Raw genomic sequence first — 25003 nt, forward strand, 5'->3', positions numbered from 1 at the left:
ATATTCCAGTGCCGATGATGGGAGATTCAACACCAACGTGACGATGACGGTGTATATTACTGACGTCATTGACGAGGCTCCTGTGTTGACCATTCTTGAGCCTGTCAGCATCCAGGAAGAGCTTGCGGTCAACACAGCACTAGGGGGTATCTTCACTGTTTCAGATGGGGACCAAAACGACAACCTCACCTTCAGTTTGCAAGGTTTGTCATTCGTGAAGATCCGGGTTATAAATAGGTCTTCAGCAACATTGCTTGTCGTAAGAGGCGACTAACGGGATCGGGTGGTGAGGTTTGCTGACTTGGTTGATGCCTGTCATCGTAGCTCAACTGCTCGGATCAATGCTCGTGATATCAGTGCGGCGTTAAACAACAAACAGTTGAACATAGTATTTGGAAAATAGGAATAGTTTAATATCAACTAGTGTTTGGAGTATTCGATTGCTGTCAGATACATCCTTATTTCACATGGTTTAATTTGACGTCATACATTGTTTGATGACGTCACTGTAGTGTAAAGTGACGTCATTGTTTCGTCAGAGTGAGGTTATCAGTTTATGGTTACTAAGCAGAGATAGGGGATTTATTTCACATGTTATTCGGCTCATTTACCTGCATGATTACTTTAGTAGGCGGTTATTATTTATCAGTAGATTTCTAGGATGTACCGAATGACCAGACGCACACTTATCTTTGTGGATAAGTGGTTTAACGCCATATTATAACATATCAGCTATGTCACGGCGTTTCAGAGTAAGTACCCAGTGTTTGATCAGCGATCAGAGATTCTGACCAATAGCAATCTGAGCCTCGCAGCTTGGTAGCAGCGTGTATGACCACTTTGACGCGTACCCCATCTCTTAGTATATTTGGATCGCTTGACCCCCGTGTGGGTACAATGTGAGACACTCACTGTTGGTGTGTCCACCCGCCTAGATAATACAGGAATAGCGCTTCTACGGCGCGAAACTATACTCACCCACTCTTGGTATAATGCAGGGAAGTATATGTGAGTATGAATTCATACGATTAAAAACAACAACTAACAATAGCACACATTGTTCCTATATTGAGATTCGAACCCGGGTCAAAGACATGATCAGCATCGTCAGGCATATATTATTCTTTGTATTCTTTTGAATTACCTATTAAATACCGAATTATTTCTCTCCAGGTAACGACAGTAAGTATTTCAGCTTTGATCCATCAACGAATCAGCTGCAGATAGCAATGCGGATTGACCGTGATGGCACCGAGGGAGTCACCCGACTAACTGACCTGTCCATCACTGTCTCGGACTCGGCCGGAACCACAGCGACTCAGTACTTCAATGTGACGATACTAGATATTGATGACAACCCACCTGTTTTCTCTCAGATATATTACTATTCCACAGTGGATGAGAATTCGTCCTTCGGTAAGAGCAGCTTATGCTTTATGTATTATATTCATATAAAGATTACGTGATTATAGGAGCGCACTCCGACGTACTCAATGTCATGATGTATACGTAAGGAATGACATACTTTATAAATGTTTAATGACAACGTAACGTATTTATAGCATACCGCATACTACTTAATCTTATACTGTGTACGTACTTATGACATCCGACCCGTGAAGATCCGGGTTGGAATAGGCCTTCAGCAATCCATGCTTGTCGTAAGATGTGACTAACGGGATCCGCGTCATATAGGGCTGGAGCATTGCTGAGTGCAATGTTTTTTATGAGATTTAAAATCCGAATCCGAAGGTTAAAACCAAGGGGTGTCGGGTTTTATCCCGAGGATGGGGCTTTTAAGCCTCATAAAAACAGAGGGAGATTGTTTTATCGAACTTATACACACACCCCTCCAACACACACACACACACACACACATACACACACACACACACACGCACCTTCCGCAATAATTGTAAAACAAATATAAATATCTGAAACATTTTTTGTTTCAACCATATTTTCCATGAAGTTTAGGAATCGGGCGTAAAATATCTCTTGCTGGCGTTCATGTACTTGACGATGAGCTTCTTAAATGCATTGTGATTTATCAGCGTTCACTCACTCGACTTCAGATACGAAGGTTGTAAGTTCGATCCCACTGAAATATATAGAACCACTTGTCATTCCACACATTTCCTTGTCAACGTTGTGTTCAAAATAAATCTCCAGCGAGGAACATTCACATGTTTCAATATTTCGGAACTTCCCTGTATGAAATAGGGATATTATATAAAACGCCGGGGATATTATAACATATCTACATATTTAACGCGATTGGACAACTGGAGGTTTCTAAAGACTCTATGCACCAAACTGATACCACGACAATACATCGTTTTGATGACATAAACACTGTAGGAACATTCTAACATGTGCGGCATATTTTTTACAATTTACAGCGAATATACTTAATCTCACTGCGTCCGACTTTGACGTCCCCTCTGGTGATAATCTGCAACTCAACATCGTCGACGGTAACCCAGGATCCTTGTTCAACCTGACTGACAATCAACTGTCAGTGGATGGGAGCAGTCTCGACTACGAGAACCTCGACCAGATAGATTATACCTACACGCTGACGATAACGACGGAGGGAGGGACAATGACGGGGACAACAGTCGTAGTAGTTGCGGTAATCAAACAGTGGCTAATTATTTGTTTGTAATTGTGAGAAACCAAAACTTCCAGAATGCAAATTTGTTCAATTTAAAAATGGATTATAATACTATACAGCATCATTGTATTGGCTTAAATTACATATTTATCTTCCGTTATTATAATCCTCGATAACTTTCCTTATATTTTCTACAACACGAAGATTATACCTATCTACCTTTTACAAAAATTACAAACTCTCCATTTTTATCTTTCGCCATGATTTACTGAAACAAACTGAAAAGTGAGAATAATTGAAATTTGTTCAAAGAAAATGTGTTTTTTTAATATTTTCATCCACAAGTGGATTTAGATATTTCTTATACAATGTATTGCAATGTATTGTATTGACAAACTCAGATACACGTATTGTAATAATTATGTTATAACAATATATAAAACGGTAGTAGACCCGTGAAGATCCGGGGTAGAATAGGTCTTCAGCAACCCATGCTTGCCGTGAAAGGCGGCTATGCTTGTCGTAAGAGGCGACTAACGGGATCGGGTGGTCAGGCTCGCTGACTTGGTTGACGCATGTCATCGTATCCAAGTTGTGTGGATCGATGCTCATGTCGTCAATCACCGGATTGTCTGGTCCAGACTCCATTATTTACAAACCACCGTCATATAGCTGTAATATTGCTGAGTGTGGCGTTAAACAACAAACAAACAAATGTAGTATTTTTTTCCATCTAGTCCTCACTGTTGTGTTTTCCGTTTACCTGCTAGGTGCAACCGGTCAATGAGTTTGCACCCCAGTGGTCGATGCCAGTAGACGCTACGGGCTACTTCCCCAACCTCACCGTGTATGAGAACGTCACTGTTGGCACCGAAGTCATCACGCTGACCGCTACTGACGCAGACAAGGGCAAGGACGGGCAACTGACCTACCAGCTCACTGACAGCGGTAGGACAAGTGTCCTCTTCAACCAGGGAGGCACAGAACCTTTACGTGACCTTAAAAGCTTTCTTCAGATCTCATATTTTCTTAATTTTAGATAAACATTGTGTTGTGACAAGGAATGTCTTTGCACGTATATTATAAGTGCATGTTACAGCTTGTGCATATCAGCCTTAAGAGATTTGTGGTCTTTTTTAGTTTTTTTAACGACGCAATATTCTAGCCATATGACGCCGTCTGTAAATAATCGAGTCTGGACTAGACAATCCAGAGATTGATATCATGAACCTCGATCCACGCAATTGGGACACGATGACATGCATCAACCACGTCAACGAGTCCGACTACCTGATCCCGCTTGTCGCCTCTTACAATAAGCATAGACGCCTCTTACGATAAGCATGGCTTACTGAAGACCTGTTCTAACCCGGAATTTCTGATAGCGTGTACATATAGGCTTTCATAGATGATATGCATATAATCTTTCATAAATGGTGGATATAGCATGTGCGTATCAGCCTTCATGGAGGTTATAGAATGTGAATGTCAGCCTTCATGGAGCTTAAATAATATGTTGTTAGATTATTGTTATTTTTATTAACCAATCAGTAATCTACATGTACGTGCCCGTGATGGATTATGCTCCATAAATTGCCCGACAGTGAATGGTGATGTTATATCATGTACCTATAAGTGATGAGTGATGTCATATCATGTTTATAAAAACAAGTAGAGGTGTTATAGCGTATTTGTACGTGTATATGATACGCAAGTTCTCAACATGAGCGGGCGGTTGGGTAGCCTAGTGGTTAAAGTGTTCGCTCGTCACGCCGAAGACCCGGGTTCGATTCCCCACATGGATACAATTTCTGGTGTGTGTCCCCCGCCGTGATATTGCTCGAATATTGCTAACAGCGGCGTAAAACTGTACTCACTCACTCTCATCATGAGCAGATCAACTCTCATTAATAGCATAGTTGCCAAACAAATATAGGTAGGGACAACTGTCTTTCGCATAATGACATATTGATGCTTTAATTGGTTATTAATCCGTTATATCTTTAAAGGATCATCGAAGATAAGCACATTTACTTTGGACGACTCTACTGGAACACTTAGAGTGTCTGGTTTCCTGGACAGCGATGTGGCAACTGGCGGACAGAACGTCTACGAGCTGTCAATCAACGTCACCGATTCGGGTAATGATCCACGCGTCATAAAGGGCAAGGTCAGGATATTTGTTCTCAACTCCAATGACAACCCACCAACAGTGACGTCACCAGTTCGTGCTGTCCGTGTTCTCGAGAACGCAACAATCGGTGACGATCTTCTCCTGATACCCACAGCTGATATCGATGGCGATGACGTTACGCTGACTATCATTGAAGGTGACGATGTTGTTGAGTTCAGAGATTCGACGTTGGTCTTGAAGACGGCTGTGAAGGATATAGTTGGATCCTGTCCAACACTGATCGTACGGTTAGTAGTTTCTGTGAATGTAGACTTGCTGAACATATTCGGGTTATTGTGGGATGGAAATTGAATTAATGATCTAGGGAAAACATTGTTAAACATGTATTAGTTGTTTGACGCTTTAATATGTTTCTTAGTTAGGAGATAAACATTATGTATATATTTACGCCGCCGTTTCTAAATTAAATTTCCGAGCCTCAAATACTCAATAATACAAAACTGAAAAGTCATGTTTTTCGATATTTGAAAAATACAAAAGCTATCATTAATTTTTCGTAGAACTCACACTTTTGTGACAGACATAGCATCACTTGGGAATAATATTACGTCACGCTGGAATGCTATGGAATATGCAATGCGTGACATCATATACTTCAGCGATTCGGGTCAGCAGAATGTGGACAAAAGCAATTTAAATCGACGTTGTTCGGACAAATAATGGTCAAAGTTAATATTTTATGGTATGCATTTCGTCATGCCGAATGGTACCTATATTTCAAATTTGGATTTGGAGACAAAAGAGATACGCATTAAGATAAGTATTCATTTGCAGTGATTTTGGGGATTGAATCCCATTTGACAACGTTTTTCAACCAATGAGATTGCAGCTCGATCTCGTGTGTTTCACTATAGGACTATAGTGTCGATAAGGACTTATCCAGACACACATAAGTAATATCGTCCTCAACACTATATCGAGATAATACTGTTTTGTAGTATCTTGAACATGTTTTGGTATTGAATAGTCTATGGCAGTTCAGAGTTGATGTCTATTTCACTACTATTTCGCTACCACGAACTCTTTATCCATAGACAATCACTGATAACCACATGTACAGAACCATCACATAACGGCATAATTACAAAACTGCATAATAACATGTTACAGTAAACTACGGTTATAACCACTCATTTTAGTTCGTTATAACGTATTTCATAATAAGCATCCATACAGCATATATACAACAGATGTCCGGGACTAAAAATATGTTCGTTATATGGGTCAGTTCGTTATAAGCGTGTTCGTTATAAACATAGTTTACTGTATGTGCTTCCCTTGTTTCCTGCATTGGCTGAAAACATTTTGGTCTACTGAGAATAGAATCGTACTGACGCAACCACATCCGTATCGGAATGGACTGGGTCCAAGACAAAGGTCATCCAACTAGTTATTCCTGATATTTATTTATTTTCACTTCCTGATATTGCACAGACGTGTTCCATTTTGTCAGAGCCAGCGATGGGAAGTACAACAACGACTACAGCTACCTGGTTCAAGTCACCACTGTCAACGTAGATGAGGCATCCGTGTCTTTTGCCAAGACGTTCGCAATACCCGAGGAGACCCCCGTTGGGACGGTGGTGGGAGGGTTGTTTACAGTGAACAGTGACGGCGGCTCCACACTGCAATACACGCTCGCAGGTACACAGATACATCGTACTACCTTTAACATAAACTAATTCGTACACCCAGATGTCCTTGCACGACTTCAAATACGTGTTGGTCAGATTGTGTGCGCATCTTTGAATTACACCCTGGATAATCCAATTTAGATTAGGTTCTCATTTCTTGTTTGTCGTAAATCCGATTACTGTATTTCCTCTATTAGACGCCCGGGCTTCTATTTATTTCGGACAAGCCTTTGACCCGGCGTCAATTAGAGGCCCAGCGTCAATTGGAGGCTCGGCTTCTATTAATACCCCCATTTCACTATGACCACGAATGTCCCGAATCGTCACGAATGGAAATATTTTGAGCCCTCATTATGCAATTTTGGTCCCAAAAAGGGATAATTAATTGTATCAATGGATCGACCCGGCGTCTATTAGACGCCCGGCTTCTATTTTTTTGCACTGAACAATTGACCCGGCTTCTATTAGAGGCCGGCGTCTATTAGAGTCCCGGCGTCTAATAGATGAAATACGGTATATTGAGATCGACTGAGTATAATTGATCACCTTCCTGACTGCGTTGATCATTACTCACGCTATCAGCCAATCAAGTCTGCGATAAAGCTGCATTACTGCTGCCTGTAACATTAACACATTGATCCATCCAGGTTAACGTCAAACTATGTAACTCGACGGCCTATTCGTTATTACAATGTTGTTTATATAGTCAGGGTTGTCATGTTGGCTGGTGGAGAATTGTTTTTTGTTGCCTGAACATATATTTTGTTTTTGTTTTTTCTATTGAAGTTTTATATCCAGCTCAGTCAATGTAAAATATTGTTAAGACGATGTTCAGGTTAGCTAAATTTCAGGACGACGTTCCTGATACTGTACACACTCATGTGTATGTGAAAAAAGGTTTCAGCTGAACTAGCCGAAAGGCCAAGAGTATAGTTATGCAGCACATATTTTGCAATTGTGCTGTGTTAATTCACAGCTGATAATTTTTATTTCTGACTTTATTACTACGTTTGCTGAACTGTGGTTAATGTCAAGCGTAAAATGTCAAGGTAAATGTAGAGACCACACACGAAAAGCAATTGTGACAAGTTTTAAAAGAACTTTGAATTCTCGTCATATATCATGACCTCTTATTTAAGATTCGAAAGCTTCTTTTCACTAAATATGTCTAAATTTGGATTGCGGTGGTATGCATTCGATTGTATTTTATTCATTACTAGTAGTGAGGAATATTATGTTTATAATATTAATATAATATAATCAGAATTTTAATAAACTATATTACTTCATGCTTTATTGGTTGGGAATTTGGATTGAAGGCTTTATGTCAAATTTAAAAGCGCAGTGAACAGCATTGTAACGCCAATAGACTAGCTATATTTCCAGGTAGAGGACCGGTTTACACTATAGAGTGTAAGTGAGTGAGTTGGGTTTAACGCCGCCCACTGGTTATATCACGGCGTGTCAGCTTGATGTGGAAGGAACGAGCGAAGTGATGTATGTCTTGGACGTTTGCCACTTTGGTGAAACCGACGAGCAAGGCTGACAAACCTAGAAATATAATCGAGGTTAACCTGGATTCGAATCCAGGATCATAAGATTCTGCCGTGCTCAAGGGACGCAACTCTGCATAGCGAATCGAGTCGCCTTAACCGACTGGGCCACCCGTGCCCCCAGTTTTACATCTTATATTTATCTGGGATCTCTAAATCAGTAAGACGTCTGGTGTTAAAGATTCTCCATGTAGCAGGGATAACGTGTTTTTACAGATAAATATATATGTATTTTACTCGCTCAGGAAATTCTACGGGTATGCTGGAAATGGATTACAGGACGGGCCAATTGACAATAAAACAACGGATTGACCGTGATGGTCGTAATGGACTCGCCGTCATCAATGACGTCACAATTGCCATCACCGACAACTTAGATCGCGTCATTAGCAGCACTCTCAACATCACCATCACCGACATCAACGACAATGTACCCACTTTCAGTCAAAGCATATACAAGGTTACAGTCAAAGAAAATTCAACAGATGGTAAATATTCCAGTTTTGTCACGACTTGTCAGATTAATGTCAGCCCGAAGTGTTGCAGGTCTCAGAAGTTTACTACTTTGATGAAACCCATGAGCACGGGTATGGTGCTGACAGGCCTAGAAACATAATTTGACCCCTCGATCGTAGGAACGCAACTCTGCCCAGAGAATTGCAGCACCTTAGATGCCTGAGCCACCCGTTCCCCCGGGAACATAGTTGTGTTAAGATGATGTTGATGATGTTGGTCGGGTTGTCAAAATGCACAAATAGTTTTCATAGTACTGAAATGGGTGACCATCAGTGAAGACTTACCTTGGGTAATAAGGTTAATCCCGTCACTGCTGGTGTCGAGTCACTGCTCTCACTCACTGCTGAATGGCCATCTTGATCAGCTGAATTAAAACAAATCTTGTTGGAAGATTCACAAAACGGGTTACCATGGTTACAGGACTGTAAGCATTTTAAAGAACACACTGTCAAGAATGGTGTTCCCCTACAACAGTCGGACAGGGTATCCCCCTCCCCCAAACATGTTCTATCGCTCACCCATCATTCTTCTGAAACGCTCTGGAAAGAGGAAACATGCATGAGGAGTGTGATGTTAATGAACGTCATGTCTGTATGGTGTCAACTGTTGCTTACATCTTCAAACACTGCTTCGTCTAGTCCAGGTTCGACTGTACTGTTGGTAGTCACAGTATTGTCCCATTCGTGATTAACTCGTGTTATTCCGGGACAAGCCGAATAGCGACTCGTGTCCCTCTCATGGCCATTTGTACGACCGGGTTCCGTCTTAGCGGAAACGGGCATACCTAAAACAATTGTCAAATCGTTGCGTAATGGTTTACACATTTTCCCCATATATTAGATATATTTCAGATGCAATTTAAAGCATATCGGAACGTGCGGAATTATACAGTATGATTGAACACATTTAACTGTGTCTTTGGTATATTTTTGCAAAACATATGTAAAATCAAAATTATTTCTGAGGGATTCTTTGACGAAGAACTTGAAATCATACGCGCATTCTGATTGGTTTTTCGTATTTTAGCACATAACATTCATCGATATGGGGACGAGTCTTCTTGCGGGTTACGGAAAGGGGCGAGTGGTGACGAATGAATATTGTCAATGCGATTCATGATCAACTCTCCATGTTTTTCTTTTTCATGAAAGGTGCTGCCTTGTCAATAACCTGCAATGATGAAGACACGGGACGTAACGGAATGTGGGCTGTATCATTGACGAATGATAAAAGCGGATGGTTTAGTTTTAGCAACAACTCGTTGTTTGTCAAGGGTTCGGACATTGATTACGACAGTCTGTCGGAAGAGGAAAGTTACGTGACCTTGACCTTAAATGCCGTTGATCAGTCAGATGAATTTCCAAGATTTACGAGTAAAGCCACGATATTTGTTCAGGTTAGTGGTTTCAGTAATATACAAAGAATGCTGCACACGAAGGACATTTCTAAGTGGTCATCGGAATCTTGTAGGGTGAAAATGCAAGGACGTTTGAAAGGAGTGAGTTATGATATTTACAACTTTTGAGGGTATTCCGAAATATGTCAATGGGAACATGCGGGTCTTAGATTGAACAAAACGTTTTCGGTATATTGTGTTAAGCCTATGGTGGACATATGTGACACGCCAGTATATGATTCACTTTTTTGAAAGAATGATACATGTCCTTTTAATGATTTCACGGTTCAATGTTAGCAGTCAACAGGGGATAAAAAACAACTGTTTTTTTCTGTTTTTTAGATCGAATCTGTAACTGCGTAGTCCAAATGAACCCTTTGGGTATCTCTGGGATTCGGCAACAAGTTAGGTGAAAAAAGAACTCGTTTTCCTGCTTTATTTGATTTCAGATCCAATCTGTAAATGAGTTTTCCCCCTCCATCCAAAACGAGGCTTTACAGCTGGAGGTGAAGGAGGATATCAGCGTGGGCGCTGTCGTGCTCAACGTCAGCGCCACCGACGGCGACAGAGGGAGGGATGGGGTGGTGATGTACAGCCTCATTAGCGTTGTTGATGGTTTGTAATTCAGCAACACATGAATATAGGAACATGAATGGGGACACATAGATGTAACCGTCATCCATACCATTCTAGGACGTTGTATATAATTAAAGCCAAACACAATGTAGCCCTATACACGTATAAGAAGTGACTGATGGTCACATAAAATACAAACCTTTCGCCAACATCGTTATAAAGATAAAACGGATTTTGTGAGGTGGTAACTATATGACTTTTAATGTTTTCTTATTTTCACGTTTATTTAGATTCCTCAAATGACGCGATGAGCAAATTTGAGATATCCCCAACGACAGGAGAATTACGCACCCTTGCCGTCCTTGACAGTGACACGTCAACTGGGGGCGTTGGCTATTATGTTATCAAGTATAAAGTTAAAGATGGCGGAACACCCTGTCAAGAGGCACAAAGTCAAACAAATCTTACCCTGATCCCTGTGAATGAGTACCCACCAGTCATCCAGAACCCCTTGTCGCGTGTGGACGTCAACGAGAATGCTGCGATGTCGTCGTTGGTGGCTACGTTCAGCGTTGTTGATAAAGATGGCGATACTGTGACGTTTTCTGTCACGGGAAATCTGTTCAGGTTTTCAGGATTAAATCTGACACTCTCAAAGAAGTTGGACTTTGATACAGACAACAACAAAATGTTTACAGTGAGGTAATGAGATATCGCCATATGCATTAACTTTCATGCATACACTACTGTGCAAAAGTAACATCACTCGAACAGAAAGCAACGTATTATGCCCGCATGCGTTTTGTATTAAAGGCGTTTGGGTCCAACGAACTCCTCTGAAATACATTTCGGCTTTGTACAAAAATATATACAAATAATTAGTCACGATAATATGTTTATTATATTAAACGCATTATAATATTTTCTTCCTTCTATCTCAGTGCTACAGACGGCAAGTTCACAACATCAGTGTCGTTTACGATAAACGTCATCAAGAACAATGTCGGAGGGGTTGCAGCCCCTAAAATACGGGCACTGACGTCACCGACGCTGATGGAGGAACGACCTATAGGAACAGTTGTCCCTTTGTTCCAATCTGTGGACGGCGGGAGCCCACCGCTTTTTTTCAAACTCAGTGGTAACATAAAATAAACAGTCAAAAACCGTTTTAAAGTTATTGAAAAATAGTGTTGAATTATTATAAGTACCAACAAGCCGATTTTATTTCCTTTTATTTTAAGACTGCAATTCTAAATGAGGTTTGTCATGTAACAAAACGCTGCCGTGTATTACTGATACGATAACAAAGTTAGGTTTTCATCATCATAAGATGATTTTTACTCCTTTCAAAATGTCACATATTTAATCTGTCATACTTAATTAACCTATATTGGGTTAAAATCGATATGAACAGTATTTCAGTTGTTTCTATGCGAAACTGGTTTAATTGAGGATTATTACAAGAGCACGTGTGTCATACTGATTTTACGAAACGTGTGTCAGAATTCTTGTATTTCCCCAGCGAAAGCGATTGGAATACGCGAAGTCTTACACGCGTTTCGTGACATCAGTATGACACACGTGCGAGTGTAATAATTTCTTTATTACCCATAATGCCTTCATACTTTTGAGCTACTTCTCAGAAAAATGCACTGACCACGATAGCCGTCTGATAAAACCAGAATTGTCGAAAGACGGCAAAAAATGCAGCTTTGACGTCGTTACTAGTGTGGGACGTCATTCCGACCTTACGTCACAATTCGAATGATATGAACAATGACGCCTGGATGACGTAAAAGGATATCTGGTGCGCCTAATATGTGAACCAGTGAACAAACGATTTCTGTCTCGATTTGTAACTCGGTTATTTCTAACTCTAATATAAATATATCAATATGATCAGTATTTAAGTTGTCTCACTGCGAAACTGGCGACATTCGGAGACGGGTATCGCATTGGTGAAACGGATATGTATGATGCTGACAGGGAAACTCTCATGGTTAAACTTGTATGTGAAGCCCAGCAGATCTTGATATGTGTAGGAGAAACCATGTCTCCGAGGGATTACTAGAGATTGTAAACCCTCACATGAGGGTTTACACTCTCTAGTAATCTCGAGGAGACATGGTTTGTCCAACTTATAAAGCGACTCATCACATTGACAACGTTTTTAATTAAATAACTGTAATAAAAACTCTCAAATACATATCATGTATCGGATATGAATTCTACCGTGACATTGATGATGCTTGATTCTGATTGGTTAAAAAGAGGTTTCCTTTTTGCTACGGAAACCCTTTTCAAATATATAAGCCTTTCCACACAAAAAAGCACTCGGTTGAAAATCAAAATAAAGAGGTATCTATTCTCCAGTGGGACCACATCAAATTTCAAAACACAGTAGGTTTATCTCCTAAATATGGGCTGCAGTCGTGAACTCGGTTCAATGAAACCAGTGACCTCAACACGTGCAACGGTGCAAAATCTGCACGTGCGTCCCGCAATGGCACGAAATCTGCACGTGCGTCTCGTTGGCTGTTCGTAGTTTTTGTTCTATCAAGGGTTAACAATGATTGTAAGCCATCCTGCGAGGTGTTACCACAATTTCACACAAACAGCCAGTAGGTTTATAAGTGTTAAGGACACATCCAACGTATAAACTGCATCCAAATAAAACGTTAATTACACTTCTAACGGTATGCATATTCTATATCGCTGCAGGCGAAGACGCCGAGTATTTTTCCATCGACACAACAACGGGTGAGGTGAAGTTGACGAAGTTCGTTGATTATGACAACGGAACCAAAGTCCTAGATCGTGTCACCATGACCGTCAATGACTCTGCAGGTCAGGAGGACTGGGTGACATTCAACATCGCAATCATTGACCTGAATGACAACAGTCCGATGTGCTCCCAGTCGGATTATCTTGTGGATGTGCCTGAAAACACATCCCCAGGTATTTATTTTCATGTAAAATAAAATAAAATAAACATCTTGAATCTCATATCTCCTGGCAACGATGTTAGTGTTGGTCCTCATCAACCCCTGCTTGTCGTTTAATAGACTTAATAGATAGGATTGTCGGGCAGGGTGACTTCTCTGGTTGCGTGCAATTGTACCCCGAGTGCATTGATCGTTGTTCCTCAAATCAGCCTCTACATGTACAAGACCGCCTCCGTGGTCTTGTGGTAGAGCGTCCGCCCGGAGAGCGGAAGGTCCAGGGTTCGATCCCGGGCCGCGTCATACAAAAAGACGTTAAAAGATTGTACTTGTTGTTACCCTGTCTGGCGCTCGGCATTAAGGGGCTAAAACAAGGACTGGTCGGCTCGGAGTCAGTATACTGTGTCTGAGTGGGGTATTCATGTTAAACTGCGGCATGGTATCTCAGTGAGCTAGCACTATAAATCGGCATCAGTCCGGACTAGTACAAGCAGCCACACACACACATACACGCGCATGCACGTCGCTATATAAGTGCAATAATCTTGGACGCGACGTTAAACCCAATTTCACCTCACCTCACCTACATGTACACATATAAAAGCGGCAAAACCTTTTCCAAATTTAAGAGAGTCGATTGTACGATTTTGACTATATCATGAGCATGTGTTTATGAACCAGTATCAAATAGTGATGATACCAGGTGTTCACGAAAAGGTTAGCGAATTCTGCCCCATCGGTGGCACCGTCACAAACACATGCAAAGGCAAGTCAATTGTTCACCTGAAAAAACACGGTAACACGTTGTACATGTATAGCTGGAATAGTGTTGAGAAAAGCGTTCAACAAACAACAGACAAATGATGTTATTGTAAGTTTATAATGTTTTGATGGAAGATGAAACAATGTTTATTTAAAGAAGAACAATAGTAATACTATTACGTTACGCCTTTAACAGGACAGCTGCTACTAACACTTCAGTGTTCTGACCTTGATGACAACCAACTCGGGAACTTCACCATTAACCTCGTCAACGACGGCAGTTTCAGCGACTACGTCACCTTATCTGGTCTGAGTCTTTACACGGGGAACAATATGACGGATTTCGAGTCGGTAGCTCCAGATAGTTCCAGCGTTCTCAAGCTCGTCCTGACTGACAACCCAAGAGGTTACGTCCAGTTGACCTCGACAGTACTGATAACGGTTCAGGTAGGTGTGTGAGTTTCCATGGCCATTTTCTGAGTCTGTTTGTTTGTTTGTTTGTTTGTGTGTTTGTTTGTTTGTGTCAGCAATGTTCCAGCTATATGACACTGATCTGTAAATAATCGAGTCTGGGTCAGACAATCCAGTGATTGACACCATGAGCATCAACTTACGCAATTGATTGATGTCTTCCGTTGCAATGTACTCACTCACTCATAAATATACACGAGCGTTAGATGGCATGGTTCAACATTGCACATCACGTATAGGCTCCCTAAATTGTATTTCATAAACTTGATTTATTTCTGTTATGAGAACTTAAACTACACAAAACATGTACTTTTTATCAATTGCATGAACTATATCAAATTTTATCATCCTTGGTCTGGACATGTGTTGTGACTGCTGCCTTTACCGTTATTATTTACGTGTATAAAAAGTCGGATGTTTTTAACTCGCCACCAATCGTTTTAGAAAATAAAAATAAAATCACGATAAGTGTTCAAAATGTAAATTATTACGTTCACTTGGTCAATGATATAAATTTTACAATATGTCAATCGTTTGACGCTTGTCTTGTCATGGCAACAGAACTTCTTCATCTGTGCTCTGGAATTCCCTTCAAGTGGAAATTAGGCAATCTTAAACTCTGGACACTTTCAAGACAAAACTAAAGACTTATCTCTTTAGATGTGTCTATGACCCTGTGTGAGGCGCTATGAGCGACTACGTAGACGGGAATGGCGCTGAAGAAATGGACTTTATTATTATTATTTTTACCTGAAACATATGTGATTATATTTGAAATTTATCCATATACTTGTCATATTAATAAACACGTTCTTTACATTGTGTACACAGATTTCTCCGGTTAACGAGTTCCAGCCTATATGGTCATCACCGACCATAGCGTACAACTCCACCTTTGTCAACATCACAGTGTTTGATGGCGTGGCTCTCGGCTCTGTTGTTACCGTGTATAACGCCGAGGACGCGGACAAGGGACAAGATGGCGTTATAAGCTACGTCTTGAAGTCTGTCTCTACAGGTGAACGTTACTATTATTGTTATTATAGCAATAGTAAGACAGTAATACATTCAAGTCACATTATTCGTAACTCTATGTTCTACGAGTCTTCTTAGATGTCCTGTGTTACCAATTCGCATACATGTATTTCTTGTACTGGGATCTTCAAATTTGTTTTTCAACGCGCGATTCAAGGTATAATTTTATTCTTTTCCGTTTATTGTGTAAAGCCCCACAATATTCCAGCTACGAGTATTTGACGTCGGTCTGTAAATATTCGAGTCAGTGACATCATCAGCATCGATCCTCGCAATGTGGGATACGATGGCATGCAATCATCCATGTCACCGAGCCTGGTCACCTAAATCGTTTTGTAGCCGCTTACTACATGCATAGATTGCTGGGGACCTCTATTCTTACTTACCCGGAATCCAAGGTAAAACAATAACTTGAGAACAGTTCCCACTAAAATAGGTTGGTTACCATGATTGAAAGGGTCGTGAGTACAATCGTAATTTAAAGTACTTACATTATTTATCTTGTATCAATTTGAATACAATAATATATGTATTCATACGTTCCTGGTATGATAAGCAGGATCCAAACTATATTTGGTTCATGATATTTCATTTCAATGATACCACTGTCGTTACTCCACATTCCTATATCGGTGGTCACTATAATGAGTTAGCGAGTTTAAATTGAAAGACACATCGGCACTTTGTCAGCTATAAAGTGACAATATTGATGATGGTGTCATCGCCCCAGACGTCATGGTGCGGCGCATGCTGGTAATGCACTGCCTTGTTCAATCTCATTAATATCTGTAAGCTGCCGTGACACAAGACAGACAGTATTATTCAGCATCAGGCCTCCGGCCCAAAATACATACAAACGCGTGATCGTGCATACCCACATTATATCAGATTTATCATATATATCAGATTCATTTTTATATTTACATATTATAGGAAGAAATAGACATTTCTGATGATAAAAACGCTCTTAATCTGCTTAATAGAAATAAAAGTATAATTATCGGATATTTACTAAAATATTATACAATGAACTTGTTTCTCAAGAGGAGGTATCGCATACGTAGAAGCTGTGTAATTCATCTTCAACAGCAAACTAGCCTTTAACTCGTAGTATCATCACTATTTGATAGTGATTCATCAACATGTGCTTATGATTCAGTCTGAATGGAACAATCGGCTCTGCTTTTGGCAGAGATTTCATATAAATATAGAAAGGGTTTTGTCGCTTTCTTGTAAGTCAAGAAGACATGAGGAACTCCATGTTTCTGTTATAGATACTGGCGTCAACGCATCCAATGTATTTACCATTGACGCAACATCCGGAACACTGAGCACGGCGGCCCTTTTGAAGTCAAAAGGCGGACTTGTGTATAATGTCATCGTTGTTGCCAGGGACAACGGGTCACCACCTAAATCAATCGAAGGAGCACAGAGAATAATAATAACAAGCAGTAATGATAATCATCCGATCGTTTCCCGGAGAACTGATACGATCAGTGTTTTCGAGAACGCCACCATAGGGCAAGTTATTTACACGTTACAAGGATCTGACGTCAAGGGTGAACCTTTCAAGGTCAGTGACGATCTGTTTATGATGAATGGAACGTCTCTTCTCCTGAACGGAACGCTGGATTATGAGAAGATGCGACTTTATACAGTAACCATAACGTACGTATATGTTTTTGATAGTTCGAAGAATTCCTTTCTCTATGACTTAACACAAAACGCAAAGTAGTAATGATGGACGCCAATAATTTCCATTGCGAATCACCCCGTTAAGATTCGGACTAGATTTGATATTCACCAACCCATGCTTGTCGAAGGAGGCGACTAACGCTACGCATGCTCGCAGGTCTACGCCTGGCATCGTATTTCATTTGCGTAGATCGAAATGCTCATGATGTCAACCACTGGATCGTCTGGTCCAGACTCGATTTGAATAAACCGACAAATAAACAAAACAATGCGAATCCGAGGGTCAAACATATAGGCTTACACATTTATCACAAGCTCACACTGTTGCAGAAAAATGCATGGCACGAAATTATAAAGCATAACTGAGCATGTTATATTATGGAATGTAACTAAAAAACACTTTAATAATCAAGAGCAATTTCACAAGGATCCTGTTTGGCAACATTATGATGTTACTTATCATTTTAATCAGCATTACCATTTGTCGCCCCAGATCAATGGACGGGAAAGATACATCAATCACTGTCAATGTTGTAAACATCAACGACGAAATACCTACCATCCAAAATTTTGGCCCAGTCCCTATTCTGGAGGAACAGCCAATCGGAACTGTTGTGGGAGGAGTTTTCTCCGTGATTGACAACGACGAAGGCGATACATTGACATATGCTATTGTTGGTGAGATATAGAATGTAATCTATTTTAAATCCTTTATCAATAGTAAATGTTCACACATCTGAGTCAGTGTTATTCCAGATACGTCGTAGAAAGACTTGAACACGCCAAAACTCACCAACTTGATGGTGGTAGTGGAATGGGGTTTAACGTCGCGTCCAAGATTATTGCACTTATATAGCGACGTGTATGTACGTGTGTGGGTGTGGGTGTGTGGCTGCCTGTACTAGTCCGGACTGATGCCAATTTATAGTGCTAGCTCACTGAGATACCATGCCGCAGTTTAACATGAATACCCCACTCAGACACAGTATACTGACTCCGAGCCGACCAGTCATTGTTTTAGCCCCTTAATGCCGAGCGCCAGACAGGGTTACAACAAGTACCATCTTTTACCGTCTTTTGGTATGACGCGACCGGGGAATGAACCCCGGACCTTCCGCTCTCCGGGCGGACGCTCTACCACTAGACCACGGAGGCGGTCTCACCAACTTGACTGTTACGGTCGTGACGAAATGGTATATTCGGTCATTGCCGTAACAATGCCGTATTACCAGATGTCTAGTATTTCAGAGGGGCACGGGTGGCCCAGTCGCCTAAGGCGCCGCGATTCGCTGTGCAGAGTTGCGTCCCTTAGGCACGCCAGAAACCTATGATTGTGGGTTCGAATCCCGGTTCGCCCCGATTATGTTTCTAGGTTTGTCAGCACCATACCCGTGCTCGTGGGTTTCACCGAAGTGGTAAACGTCTAAGACCTGCATCACTTCGGGCTTTCCTCCCACATTAAGCTGACACGCCGTGATATAACTGGAATAATGTTAAAAGCGGCGTTAAACCAGACTCACTCACTCACTCTAGTATTTCAGAAACAAGCATGCATTTTTGTTTTGATGTTCAGTTCACACATTCTGATATGAATTAATCCGGATAAGCTGAATAGATATATATGATTATATAACGATTCTTGCAGAGACTGATATATGTATAAATTCATACACAGAAGCTATCCATGGCTGCCATACTGTCCAATTAGCTCGTGCTCTGCGTGTATTTCCCGAACCACTAGCATTCATCAATTATACCGTTAGAGTAAGACTGGGCTCGACTGAATGACATTCTTAGGAAATCTGATCCACGTCCCTTCAAATGGCAGCTTCTTCGTCATTTCAACAATTGAGCATTTCATAATAGAGCACCGTATTTACACAGAGAGATGCCCAAGTTTCACAGATGGTGTAACTTGCGTCTAGATATTGGATACTATACCGGAAGAGCCCTACTGAACACTCGGGCAGGTTTGTCAGCTCTTCATACACCAGTTACTGCTGTACAGTATTCTGTTGTAGACGATAATAAGATGACGTTATATCATTCGAAATACTGTTTTTTCTGAAGGAAATAACAGTTTCTTCAGTATCAACACCACAACTGGCGTACTGACGACAAAACAAGCCCTTGATTATGAAAGCATGGGTAATGGTAGTCTGCAGCTGACCTTCAACGTCACCGACGCCGCAAGTCACATGGCTTCGGCAACCTTGACCTTCATTCTAACAGACATAAACGACAACACGCCGACATGTCCTCGCCAGATGTATACCGTCAACATAACTGAAGACTCAGGCAATTGTAAGTATTCATACTGAATGTATATGTCCTTTTTTGAACAGGACTTTTTTTTACAGTTTTGAAAACCTCTTGTTTTTAGATGATGGAGAGTCTCATAAAACTTGAGCTTGGAAGCATAAGATGAGCTTGGAAATGAGAAGGTCGTAGCAACCTTGACTTACATACAGTAAACTACGTTTATAACGAACACGCTTATAACGAACTGACGGGTATAACGAACGTATTTTTAGTCCTGACCATTTGTTGTAAATATGCTGTATGTATGCTTATAACGAACTACGGTTATTACGAACTAAAGTTAGCAGTCCCTCGAGTTCGTTATAACCGTAGTCTACTGTATATCCGTTTACGCGACACAAGAGTTGCCATCCTTATGACGAAACAGACTACATGACTGCATCTGTGTCATCAGACGGTTGATAAATGTAGTGTGATACACGGTCCTGACACGACCTTGACTACACGGTATCGACAATATAAAAATCTCATGTCCTAGATATGAGTTTGAAGTTGCCGTATATATGATGATACTTCTCATTTTCCCTATACATAAGGTACAAGTATTTTTATTAAATCGATTTCTAATTGTAGTGGTGACAGGTGGTAACAAAATGGTGAACTAATTTATGTCTCCAACAAACTTGATTAAATAACAGGTATTTAGTTATTGTGAAGTAACTATGTACCAGTTGGTTTGAAATAACTCCCCAATAGTAACATGTATTCTGAATGGCTCTCCAACTTGAAATTCGACCTTTCTGAACTAGACTTACCCTTCAATCTCCACTGCCCCTGACTGCGAGAATAGTTGTTTATAGAGGCAGTGCTACTGACAAATTACATGGACCCATTGGATCTGTAATTATGTTCACTTTAACGTGATGATTTACTGTTGGAAATAAGCCTGCTGGTCTGAGTTCATTGCTATCGGTACCTCCCTGAAGTATGTCTGAAAACCGCCGATTTTAGCTGCAGACAAGAATGAGATAAACTGCTCGTTTTGGTTTCCGTTGATTTTGCAGCAGTCAGTGGGTAGGGTGTGTTTTACGTAACTGTCTGTCTTCTGAAACAGTTTTCATCAAGTTTGATAACCTGTTTTTCTGATGTCGGACGCATACACTTCTAATGGGATATCCGCAGTCAGTCTCATATGCATCGGTGCAAAGACTGTCGATATAAGGATGTATTCATACGCACTATTTTTTTGTGCAAAGGCATGTTGATTTTGAGGTGTTTAAGGTATTGGAATTAGATACTTGATTTTGAACAATCAGAATCAATTTATCCTCACTGTTAATCTTTTTCTTCAGAAGCCAAAGGAAACAAATTTGCAAATTTACAGATTTAATATTCAGTCAATTGTCCAAGGATGAATGAGAACACAGAAATACACATGCCTTAGGGCAATGTGATCTACATGGAGTAAGCGGTTACTAGTGTCTACAAACGAGGGCCAATACTCTGTGCCGTAAAGAACGTATATATGGACATTAAACTGACTGAAAGAGCGAACTGTCGATTTACTTTTGTATGCCTCAGTTACACAAATTATGTCGGATACAATTCCCGTGTTTCACTTTGCCATATGTGCCCGTGTTTTGTTTTGTTTTCCTCAGATGAATAATTAACTTGCCATTGCAGGTGCATGACGGTGCAGAGGATGCGCATGCCCTCATGCGAACATCTGGTATCACAATGTAGCAGGGAGTAGAAGGTCCGTGGTTCGAATCCCATCACGGGACTCGGAAATTTTATGGCCGCTACATTGGCGCCCAACGTGGGGCTGAGCACGTTCATATTAAATTTGAGCAAAATAAGCCTCAGTACCCTACGTGCCTTCTGTTGACAGGGGAGTATGTAGCAGGGCATGGAGTCATCCCACAGATGACATCCTTACCTTGTCAGCTTGCTGACGGGGTTAACCTCTTTGGTCATATAGACAAGGCGTCTGACCTCGGACCAGAAGGTCCGTGGTTCGAATCCAATCACGGGACTCGGAAATTTTATGGCCGCTACAATCACTATTTGATAGTGATTCGTGAATACCATGAATGCCATGGTAGTACTGTCTGCATGTCAACAATACTTATATATGATAATGTCAACAATTTTGTGTTTCAGTGAGTTTTATCTACCATTTTTCTCGACCAATATGGATAAAGAATATGTGATTTATGACACCATGTTATGGTAAATCTGATGTGTTCCAGTCTCGACAATATTCACGCACGAGTGCACGGATGCTGATGCCGGAAGTAATGGGGAGATAACCCTTACCATTAAGGAAGGAGACACAGATAACCTCTTCAACATCAGTGATAACCAAGTGACAGTGGGCACCATGGACTACGAGACGTTAAGCCGTGATGACCCCACCTACTCCCTCACACTGGCCGTGTCCGACAACTCTCAGAACGAGGCTATGAGGACGGCATACGTCATACTAGTGGTCACGGTGAGTTTACTTGTGAGTTGCTGTGTAGCAATTGCGTTGAAATTAGTGTGAATTACAATGTTATTTATGTCATAATTGCAACGGTTCTGTCATTTTTATGCGTTTATTTTTCTTTGATTATGAGTGAATTAAGGGGATTCATTTCCACTGGTCTTTGTTTTTAGTCGTTCCAATATATTCGTCATGCGTGATATCTACCAGAGGCAGGAGAGGCCACTAGCCAATTGCCACAAGCAATACCAAGGACCTTTTAAGCCGCCTTAAAGTGCTGAGGTCAAGACTCGGTTCCGAAAACATGGCGCTGCTAAGGTTACAGTCTTCGCGTGTCAAATTTGCGCTAAAGTTATTCCAACAATTAAGACAAATATCCAAGTTTTCAATCAACTTTCATATATTTGAGTACCTCATTTTATTTTAACTAACGTCAGAACGCTTATTGCAGTGACTACGATTCAGTGACATTTTGAGACAACCCATGCTGATGGTTCCATGTTACGGCCATGTTGAGTGTTGCCTGATGTTGTTTAGTCCGTGTGCCTATATTACTGTATGAGCGACACGTATCCGTTTAAGTATCTTTGCTGTGGTAATCTGTCATCTTGTTTGTATGTCAGGGTTCAAACCTCAGATTGTTTCGTTATCTGGTCGACCAGCTCGTCTTCTACGTAATGACATATGTTTAGTGTCATTTGGTGAAAACAAAAAGTTATTATTGAGTCAACATTGTCCAACACTTGGCATATAAGCTGTCAATATGAACACTGTGGGTGTGTACCATTTTAATGTCAGTAATCTCTATCTTTCATAAAGGTTGAGATAGCCTTTAACTTTCATCCCTATAATTTCAATAGGGAACAAAATTAAAATATATCATCGAATATTTGCTTTGTCAGTGCTATATTCTCTTGTGGTGGAGTTGTATGTTCTCTGAAATTATTAAAATATCACTGTCAATAGACTCCGAATTATGTTTACAGTGAACACATTTCAGATTTTATGTCATATACATAAGTTTTTATGTTGTTATTTTATTAATGGGATTAGAATCTTTAAAATAAACATTACTTTCCTCTTTGTTTCTATCTTTAAATTATAAAAAATAGCAAAGAATCCCTGTCGAAAAGGTTCCTGTCCTTGGTGTTTCAATTTGCTTAATTAGGTGTAAGAGTTATCCCTCTGTATTTAGAAAGAAGGTAAATGAATGTTCCCTTATCATATCAATTCCTGTCTTCCATGGAGATATTCAAACTGGAAAAAGGTAACACCAAGCATCACCATATGAAATGCCTTTGGTGTAACCTTGTTGCTAAGAAAACTACTTCATTTAGAAAACATTCTTTCGTGCATAATAGTAGAGTGAAGTGTACTGATAAAGAATGTTATCGGCCACTGTACTGGGAGCAGTCAGTTGTATTTTATTATTTCATGTTGAATGAAAATATGTCTTTGGTATTTTTGTCCTTGGTGTTACCTGAATCATGTCAATATGTCCTTGGTGTAACTTAATATGTCCTTGGTGTTACCACAAGTCAGCAATTATTAACTTTGAAGAGCATGATTTTCAATGACTACGAAGAACATGTTCAATAAATATCCATCATTTTGGTAGTGTGTGGAAACAGAGAAGAGAAATATATCAATATTTGTTCTTATTTCTCACAAAGAGTGTTGAGCCAGGTTTTAAAACCTTGTGGTATTAAAGAAAAATTCTTTTCTTGGAAGAGGTGAAATATTAGTTTTACAATAATACACCGAAATTAATATTGTATTTATGTTTCTGTCTGCACAATATCGGTAACGATAATGGTTACACTTAGGATACGTTTCTACTGTTTCTCGCGTACATTTCAAGAATGACCAAAAACAATTTCTTTGTGTGGGCATAATTTACCATACTATTTGTTAAGTTTAGATGTTTCTTGTTAAATCATAAAAGTTGGAATTTTTAAGTTTTATATTTGTTTCTTCAAGAGGACCAAATTGGGTACACATTTTGATAATGACCCTGAATATACATTCTAACGCTAATAAAGGTTACGGATTCTGTTTGAGCGTATAACTAAGACTGGTTATTCTCTGGAGTTGATGTTATATATTTGCAATTTTCATCCTTTTGGTTCATCATGTGGGGTAGAAAACTATGAGAACAGATATGGTGCTGAATAACAAGGGATCATGATCGGGTCGATTTGGGGATTCGAACCCACGGACAGCGGGTACTTGCACACTCATGGACGCAATTCGGTTTTCATGCAGATGCGAACGTGTTGTATAGAGCTTGAGCAAAAGAAACGACTTAACAGTGACAAATGGCAATATAAACATAACATTTCAGCTTGAGAAGTCATGTTCGTGGCGTACAGGTCACAATTAGGGTGAAGAGAAGGGACAGGTGACGGTTATAATAACTGAAATTATTATAAAGTAGCAGAGATTTTCAAGAATATGCTACGTGTGGTGACGTCAACAGGCAGTGTCCATTGACTGACGTCCTCCAATACTTGCAGGTTGTTCCACGGAACGAGTATGCACCGATTTGGACTTCACCCTCCCTGGACAACAACACTGGTCAGTTCCCTGTCCAATCCTTGTCCGAGGACGTCAAACCAGGCACCGTGGTGGCAACATTTTCTGCTGCTGACCAGGACAGGGGTCAAGATGGTCGGGTCAGATATAGTATATACACCGCTGTATCTGGTAAGTATATGGAAATAGGGATCTATCGTAGTTGGGTGGTTCAAATAATGCGACCTCACCCCAGAGACCCGATTCCATACCCAACATGAAACTACTCTCTCACTCTCAATATGTGTCGATGTAAAACCCACACAATTATTTTTATTTTCCACTGTG

General features: G+C 40.4%; 1 protein-coding gene across 1 annotated transcript in view; it reads left to right on the top strand.

The window, feature by feature from the left end:
* LOC139461574 (protocadherin Fat 4-like) overlaps positions 1 to 25003 on the top strand; it is a 65442-nt gene that overhangs the window by 33608 nt on the left and 6831 nt on the right. The window contains exons 25-43 of the mRNA XM_071243052.1: positions 10 to 203; positions 1174 to 1416; positions 2403 to 2635; positions 3388 to 3565; positions 4627 to 5038; positions 6265 to 6455; positions 8244 to 8486; positions 9666 to 9910; positions 10360 to 10525; positions 10777 to 11188; positions 11428 to 11624; positions 13208 to 13444; positions 14387 to 14637; positions 15493 to 15679; positions 16971 to 17364; positions 17885 to 18069; positions 19462 to 19695; positions 21906 to 22150; positions 24658 to 24847. Of these exons, the coding sequence (XP_071099153.1) occupies positions 10 to 203; positions 1174 to 1416; positions 2403 to 2635; positions 3388 to 3565; positions 4627 to 5038; positions 6265 to 6455; positions 8244 to 8486; positions 9666 to 9910; positions 10360 to 10525; positions 10777 to 11188; positions 11428 to 11624; positions 13208 to 13444; positions 14387 to 14637; positions 15493 to 15679; positions 16971 to 17364; positions 17885 to 18069; positions 19462 to 19695; positions 21906 to 22150; positions 24658 to 24847 (4637 nt within the window). The remainder of the gene's footprint in view (positions 1 to 9; positions 204 to 1173; positions 1417 to 2402; positions 2636 to 3387; positions 3566 to 4626; positions 5039 to 6264; positions 6456 to 8243; positions 8487 to 9665; positions 9911 to 10359; positions 10526 to 10776; positions 11189 to 11427; positions 11625 to 13207; positions 13445 to 14386; positions 14638 to 15492; positions 15680 to 16970; positions 17365 to 17884; positions 18070 to 19461; positions 19696 to 21905; positions 22151 to 24657; positions 24848 to 25003) is intronic.

Source organism: Haliotis cracherodii, unplaced genomic scaffold (genome assembly GCF_022045235.1).
Source record: "Haliotis cracherodii isolate W230 unplaced genomic scaffold, xgHalCrac1.p SCAF_15, whole genome shotgun sequence".
Taxonomy (NCBI): domain Eukaryota; kingdom Metazoa; phylum Mollusca; class Gastropoda; order Lepetellida; family Haliotidae; genus Haliotis; species Haliotis cracherodii.